The sequence below is a fragment of the Parasteatoda tepidariorum genome, chromosome 4 (genome assembly GCF_043381705.1).
Source record: "Parasteatoda tepidariorum isolate YZ-2023 chromosome 4, CAS_Ptep_4.0, whole genome shotgun sequence".
In the NCBI taxonomy this organism is placed as follows: Eukaryota; Metazoa; Arthropoda; class Arachnida; order Araneae; family Theridiidae; genus Parasteatoda; species Parasteatoda tepidariorum.
This window is the reverse complement of record NC_092207.1, coordinates 74368384-74377019: the sequence shown is the minus strand read 5'-3', so window position 1 is coordinate 74377019 and position 8636 is coordinate 74368384. Positions and strand designations below refer to the sequence as shown.

The 8636-nt window shown below is 32.7% G+C and overlaps 1 protein-coding gene across 1 annotated transcript in view; it reads left to right on the top strand.

The window, feature by feature from the left end:
• Window positions 1–8636, top strand: part of LOC110282933 (uncharacterized) — a 309636-nt gene that overhangs the window by 216672 nt on the left and 84328 nt on the right. The window contains exon 10 of the mRNA XM_071180054.1: window positions 4549–4681. Coding sequence (XP_071036155.1) covers window positions 4549–4681 — 133 coding nt within the window. The remainder of the gene's footprint in view (window positions 1–4548; window positions 4682–8636) is intronic.

Genomic DNA, 8636 nt, shown 5'->3' with positions numbered 1-8636 from the left:
ATAATTATTATATATATATATATATATATTAATTTTCGAAATATCTCGATAATGTTTTTTGCATTTAATGTCAGAAACAAGTCATAAATTTTATATGCTTCCAAAACTTCCTTATGATATTGTTTTGATAGCTTTAAGCATTAACAGAATTATTTTTTTAAAAATAATTTTACTTTTAGCTAATTTACACTCCTCAAAAGTGAAATTGCAACACCAAGAAATAATGCACGTAGCGTCATGCAAATTTCAGGAGCGAAAGTAGTGAGATGGATATGCAAATGATTAAATTTGCCCACGCATCTGATCACGTGGTGCGCATATTCGGGCTATAAAGGCCAGCAACTTTCCCTTCTCATAAACGGCATCTGAGGTTTTGCGTAGCATTTGCGACTTTCGAAAAAGCGTAGAAAATGCCTCTGAGACGTCGGCGAGCTCAATACCATCAGTTAACGACCGGGGAACGTGACCGTATTATCGAACTCCATGAACTTGGTTTGTCGCTTCGCACAATAGCAACTCGTGTTGGGCACAACGTGAGTACCATCCAACGTTGTGTCACACGATGGATTCAGGAAGGTCTACGTGCACGCCGAAGAGGAAGTGGTGCGCACAGGTGCACGTCAGAGCGCATTGACCGGCGTATTCGCCAATTGACTATTCGAGACCCTTTCTCCACGGCACGTGCCATCTGAAGCCGGTTGCCTTCAGGAGCAGGTGGATCTGTGTCCACCCAAATCATACGCAACAGATTGCATGAAGTGCAGTTACGTGCACAGGTATCAGCAACAGGAGTACCGTTGACCGCTTTACACAGGGCTAGACGCCTGGCGTGGTATCATCGCCATCGTACCTGGACCATCCAATGGCATCGGTTATTGTTCACGGATGAATCTCGTTTCTGTCTGTGGAGAAATGACGGCCGTCGACGGGTATGGCGGTGACCCGGAGAACGCAACGAACCAGCCCATTACCCCGAGCGTGACAACGGTCCTACACCGGGCAGCATGGTTTGGGGTGGCATAATGTTTGATCGCAGATCGCACCTGGTACACATTCACGGTAGTTTGACATCGGACCGCTACGTCACACTAGTTGTGTATCCCGTTGTTCTGCCCTTGTTGCAGGGCGCACCCAACACGGTGTTCCAGCAAGACGATGCCAGGCCGCATGTCGCACGGCGAGCTCTTAATAGCCTGACTGGATTTGACATCCTTCCCTGGCCGGCAGCCTCTCCAGATCTGAATCCCATAGAACACCTATGGGATCTCATTGGACGTGGCATGAACAGAGGACCAATGGCGCAAACCATCGATGATCTGCGCACAGCAGTGGATGTGGCTTGGCAAAGGTTACCTCAGGCAGCCATCAATGGAGTCATTGATAGCATGCCTCGCCGGATTGAGGCCTGTATAGCTGCCCGAGGTGGCCACATTAGATATTGAATAAATTGCTTTATAATGATTTTATTAGTCTGTTTTTTTTAATAATTTGCATATCCACCTCACTACTATCGCTCCTGAAATTTGCATGACGCTACGTGCATTATTTCTTGGTGTTGCAATTTCACTTTTGAGGAGTGTATTTTTATTTTTGAATTTCCTACAACGTAAATAATTTTTAAAAAAAAATATTATGAGTAATGAGGTTCCTGTTTCGGTTCTACGTAATATAATTTAATTTTAAAAAAAATACCTCCAAGATCCAGAGGTTTGTTTTTAGTTTACAGAATAATTTTCGTCATATGACAATCATGGGGCTATACCTAATTTAAACGATCATCTCTAGTTAGAATTACTTCTATTAAGCTCTTCAATCATTTGACCATTTTGACATGCATTAGAAAAACTAACAAAAAATATAGCGGCTAAATTATTCTACATGCACATGAAACAACAGAATTCAATAAAGATGAAATATTATTTCTGCAAACGAAACCAAAAATAACGCATGAAACAACAAAGTAAGAATAAGACATAAAAAATAGAGGGGGAAATGCGTGGAAATAAAAATACAAACAAAATATCGAAATATTAATAAAATTTTTAAGTTTTTCTGTAACATTTATTATCAGCAAACCTTTAATGTTTTATTATTTTGAACTCATTATTATTATCAACATATTTATTTGTTATTCTTATTGTCCAAGCATAAAATTTTTCTTATAAATAGTTATTCATTTGCTAAGTTATTTATTTTCTTTTTTTTTAAATTTTTCCATGCATTTTTATTTTATTGACGGTATTATAGGGTTTACATGTGAGTTTTTAAGTATGATTTTTTGTATTTCTGTTTTTAGTATACAAGCAATAAATTGAGCTGCATGGCAAAAATAATTTAGCATATCTTACTACAAAATTTATTTATTTTATTCAAACTAGTTTTATTTCGTTAGATAAAATATATCGTGAGTTTGTATTTATGTGGCTTCTTAAACCATTAGTTTTCATATATTTGCATTACAACAAGAATCTTGAAAATAAGATCATCCTTTTGTAATTTCGTTTTAATTATGTTATAACAGGTAAAATTATATACCAGGTTATATTATATAGTAGGTATACCATTGTAGCATTAGGAGTTGAACCCATTGTAGAGTTAAGAGTTGAATCCATTATAGCATTAGGAGTTGAACCCGTTATAGCATTAGGAGTTGAACCCATTATAGCGTTAGGAGTTTAACCCATTATAATATTAGGAGTTAAAACCATTGCGGCGATAGAATTTTTTTTCCAATATGGTTGAGCTGAAGATCAGGACTAGATCGAAAGTCAGCAACAAAACAAAATGAGGATCGGTACCACACCATGGACACTACAGCAGCACTACCTTCAGAGGGCTACTGATACACAAATGTTTCGAAATCAACTCAACCCGGCGAGTTAATCATCCAGAAGACCAATGGTTTGTAGTTCCTTGATAGGGAATCATAGTACTGTCCACAAAACGTAGCAAAAGAAACATCTCAGATGGGAAGTGAAACAACGTAATCTTATTTCATCGTTTATTATTTGGAGATCTTCCGAATAACATTAAAAAAGCGATCTACTCGAAATAATCCAAATGTGTCATAATTAATAAACGTGTAAGAATAAAATGAAAAATAATTTTGATAACATCAGACAGTTCCATGTAATAATTAGTGCATGATATTGTCTGATTTTGAGGAAGAGCAGTTATGTTTGGGCGGGTTCTTTTTATCCATACCCACATACGCCTGTGCATTCTCAGAAATGAGGCACTAATAGCTCACTGGTAAAAGAATGATATCTTTCACAAATAAGTTTTTGGAGCCTCATTCCTGACATAACATGCTGCAGCGTAAAAAAAATGACATCCGTTACGCTGCAGCAATTGGGTATAAATTCAGTCCCATTCGCCAGGCTACATCATACTTAGCTACACTGTGAAAAATTTCGTATCAAATTACGATAAAAAGTACCGGTACTCAGGGTGCCGGTGCTCTTTACTGTTAAATTCATATTACCGGAACATGCTACAGAACAAAAATCTGATAAATTTTACTGTAATAATTACTGCGAAACCACGGTCACTGTAATTAAATAAATATTGCTGTTAAAGTTAAGGTATAATATTTTACAGTAAAAATAAATTTTACGGAAGATGCGGCAAAATGGCGGTGATTCGAAATCTTACACTCTAAAGAAAAATTCTGTTTCGACGTAGTCCTATGAATGTCTTAGCCTACATGTTTCCCACTTATGCGCCTAATAAAATATGTTTAGGACCTTCAAAGTAGGTAGGTTGCTAGTTGCTTATCACACCCAAAACAATTAGCCAGTGGGAAAGAATACCGGAGTCTCTCATTGATAACTTCATTGATTAGATGTATCGTATGTTTGTGACATTATGCACGATCAAAGGAAGCCACATTTCTTTTCTTTTTTTAAAGAAAAACTCCACTTTTTCCGAGAAATTCAGTTTGTTTCAGTTTTCAAATTGGATATTTTTTTACTTATATATAGCGGTAGTAAAATGCAATTATTCTTTTTTCTTATGAGCCGTCGTTATCCAGTGATTAAGAAATCAAACTCCAATTCAAAGCGGCCAGGGCTTGTACCACGATTCCTCTAAGACCCACAGGCGATAAGAAGTACATGCAATACTCCAAGCTCGTAAAATCTGCGGAATCGAAAGTCATGTATGCTTTGGCACAAGGATCAATGGTCGGCGAGCTTGGCTTTTCCGACTGCCATCAGAAAAACAACAACATTTTTTTGTTGCTTATCTTTTTCTTCACTCATATTTTACAGCGTCTACGCATCATATATCAGTCATCAAATTACTTCTTCGTCCGCAGTTTTTATCCAAAATCCTAATATTCCCAAATTTTTTTCCCCAATGTACTTAGATTATAAGCATAATGGTAAATATAATTGGAGTGACACTTAGATTAAACTTTATCCTCTTTCGTAATGCAGTTATTGCATTCAACTAGGCAATCTAAGGAAAGCAGGTCTAATAATTGAATGTGGTGTAATGGATCTTAGCTGAATTAACAAAACAGACTGATATGGTTTCTCCCAACAGGAACTTACACGAGATGTCCGCTGAAGTAGACCAACTAAAACGTGACTACGTGTTTCTTTTACAATCCTGTATTCGTATCACCTGTACGGATGGTCCTGAAATGATGGAATTGTATATGTACGGAGAGAAGAGGGTAAGTAATTTTGGGCAGAGATTTAATCATAACATTAATTCACATCCATTACTTAGATGGAAAGTGAATCTTATAAAAATACTTGTATTGGGGGGGGGGCTATACAGTAACTATTTGTTGCAAAAAAAGTTTGTTTTCTTTATAAATATTCCGTATTTTCCTTTACTATTTTTATTCAATACCTTTCACAAATTTCTAATAAGCTACTGAATTTTCAGAATTATAGCATTCTATAATAAAATAAAAAAATAAAATAAAAGCTTAAAATGAAACAATAAAATAACAAAATAAAATAATTTTCAAAAATCGAGTTTTTCATAGAGATGAAAAAAAAAATTATTTTTATTACGTATATTTTTCTTATTTAATTATTGTATTACGTTTTTCGCCTAATTAAAAGAAAAACCATTTTCCATTTTTCGTTGACTTGGAAATATTATTTTATATTTATCACTATTTTTATTATTAATATTTTAATAATTAGCATTTCTGTTATTAGTATTTTCCTTAATTTTGGTTCTGTTATTTTGCTTATGTGTTAGAATTGGCAAATTTTTGATTGACGTCAAAGTTGCGTTATTCTTTTCTCTCACAATTTAGGAAATAATTGTAAATTGTACTACCCAATTGTAACAAATAATAAACAATTAATTACAAGAAATAACAAATAATTGCAAGAACATTGCATTGTAACAAATAATTTCAAGAAATTGTGCTAGCAGCAAAATTTATTCTTAAATTACGGAGAAGTTAATTTTTTGCTTTGTAACAAATTTCATTTACATCATCACAAAACTTCAGTCAAGATTGATCACACTAGCCAGAATTTTGGTGAAAATAAATTAATTCTATTCGGAAGAGAATTAATTCTGTTCTGCTTTTAGTGGTCAGTAAACGACTGAAACTCACATTCTAACCAGGTACGGTACAAAGCTGAAAAAATTAAAAAATTCACTATCTGGTCGAAAGTGATCAAATTTCGGTTCGCAATGTTCCATTCTCACAGAGAGTTAAGAAACATAAGAGAGAGATAACATTAAGAGAGTTAATGAAACATAAAAAATGATAAGTTTTAATTTTTGCTCGCCTGAAAGAAAAAACATAGTTTGCATCACTTTCAAAAGATGTGAGGAGAAATATTAAAGGTCAAGACGTGTCAGAAATTTATTACAAAGGGAATGAACGTATTTTTTCTTCCTTCTTTTAGATGTCATATGAATTTAATTATTTTTTCCTATTTAGTCAGTTTAAAAAACATAGTTATTATTTTTTTAATAGTATTTATTTATTTTATAGTCTTATGCGTGTTGGTTTACACTACTTAACAGGAAACAATTGAAATTTCGATTGGCGATAAATTTGACTTGCATAATTTAGAACATAACTGTAGCTTGTATCAGCCACAGGGTCTAAGTTCAAATTTGAATAATTGGAAATTCGTAAGATACCATCCTCAAATACATAAAATGGGTAATAAAAACGTAGTAACAGAAGAGTAATACACTAAAACAGATTTTGTTATTATTGATAACCAAATTTTACAATCGAAATTTAGTGCAAAGTATAGATAGTAAAATTTGAAAATTTACTAATTTGACATCGAAATTATTTTCGACGTTCGAAAGTAAAAAATTGAGAACTTCATAATTGAATCTCCACATTCGCTTATTATTTAAAAAAATAATTTTGAATATAGCAGCTTTTCGTAACAAGTTCAATTCTGAAATATTTCTGAAATATCTGTATTAAAAATATTAGTGGACTCCATCCCCTGTTCTCTGAAGCTCCCCAGCCGTCAAAGATTGCTATACAATCCTCCATGGTTTACTTTGCAAACCATGCTAGCTTTAAAGTTAAACCGATGCAAAATATGTTCTTGCGTAAAATATTAAGAAGTTAAATCAATAGTTAAAAACTTTGAAACTAATTCCTCATTAAACATTTATTGTTAACTATAAAGCAAAAGTTCCGTAGCTGTATTTTAAAATTTTAACTCTACACGTGATATTGGATCAAACGTTTTGAATAAATTTTTAAATTTTACGCCATATATCGAGTAAAAAATAATAATATTTCTTCCCATTTTAAATATAAATAAAGAGAGATTATTAAAAAGCAATCCCTTCAGTTTTATTGATCGAAATAAGAAAGATATCTTTTAAATCATTTTAAGAAAAAAATCTGGGTTTGAAAAGATATCTTTTCTGAATAAATTTACAAACTGCTCGGTTTGTGTAGCTGATACATATTCATAAGATTTTTTTAAAATACCTTTTCAACTGAAAAGGCAGTGTTTGTCATGCTTTTATACCAAAATCGTTTACATTTACAGATATAAGTATCTTATGAATATATAAAACTTGCTTTTTGTGACATAAAACGAAGTTTAAGTAAATAAATATTTTTGGGAGAGTTTAAATCTTAAGAGAGTTATTTTATCTATGTTAGACATTTTTAGATTTAAAGTTCTTTTGAAATTTTAAAGCACGTTAAAAAACATTTTATAACATTTTAAACACTTAGAGGATTGACGGAAAAAAAATCTGGTAACCATGTATCAGTAGGTTTAGAAATGAGACGAGATAAGTATACATAATATATGTTTCGTTTTAACGTGTGTTGTAGTAGTTAGTAAATTCCTCAAAAAAAAAAAAAAAAGAACATTTTGATTTTTCCGAAGGATATACTAAAAATATTATGCATAATCAGGCACAGTGTCACTGTGCCTGACTCATTAAAAACTAATTTAAAATGTTAAAACTTGCTTGTTAAACAAAAACTTGTTTTTTAATAAAATTATTACATCGATTAGCGATCAGTTAATTTTCATGAAAACGGTCATAAAAGTGCCTATTTTTGGGCTTTAGTATTTGTTATACGTATTTGATTAGTTACTTAAATCTAGTTTAAAATAAACTAACTATCTACAATTCCCTTAAAAATATCCTGGTACTGCCATCTGGTGTGTAGAATGAGAAATAAATTTTTTCCGATCAAAAGAAATGAATTAGTTTTATTCTTATTGGCGCGTTACTACTGAACACTCCAGCCCGTCAATATCACGGGAGCGAGAAATAGAGGGCGAAGCCTCACCCCGTCATTTTCACGGAAGCGAGAAGGAAGGGGTTAAACTTCGATTTACAGAGCATTTAAAATACGCCCAAAGTCATGAAACTAAACGACATTTCATTGTTTTACATAACTGGAATTCTATTTTTCTGCTAAAATCATTCAACACTGATCTGTCATTGATTTCTGGTAACCATTTCATAATTTGAAAAAAATACTTTTAATGTACTTAATGACATTTCTAATATCCCATTCTTTCGTAATGTTTGTAAATTTATTTTAGTTTCCATTCTTGAGGTATTCACCCTACCCCTCTAAACTTGCTCTGTGTTGTTTGATTATCTAGTTCCTTATCCTCTTATTGGTTAAACCGCTTTTGTCTGTGTTGAAATTTCTTAGTAATTTATCATCTACATTTTTTGTGTTTCTTCCTCTAACTCTAAATTTCAAAACCATGGAATATTTTTGATTATGTAACCAAAACTACAGTATGTTTGCTTTTTTCACTGTCTATATTTTATTTACGTTGTTTAGCTTTATGAATAGGATATTTTAAACATAAATATGATTCAGTTTATTTGCTTACATGAGCATTTAGAGAGAAGCTCTTCTGCTAAGCATGAACATAAGCTCATTGTCAATTAAAAATTCCGATCAGTTTCTGACTAGCTAAAAGGTTAAAATTGAAACTGAACCTCTCAGTCTAACACCAATACGAATTAACATCATTTCTCGACAGCTTGAAGTAGAATTTATTGTCCTATTGTAGCCAAATACAAATTATAGTCTATATAAATCTCGACAGCATTCCGATTAATTATAATTCTGAAATTGCAACTGGAGTTCACATCCTAATAACAACGAGAGTTATAGTTGTTCCTCAAAT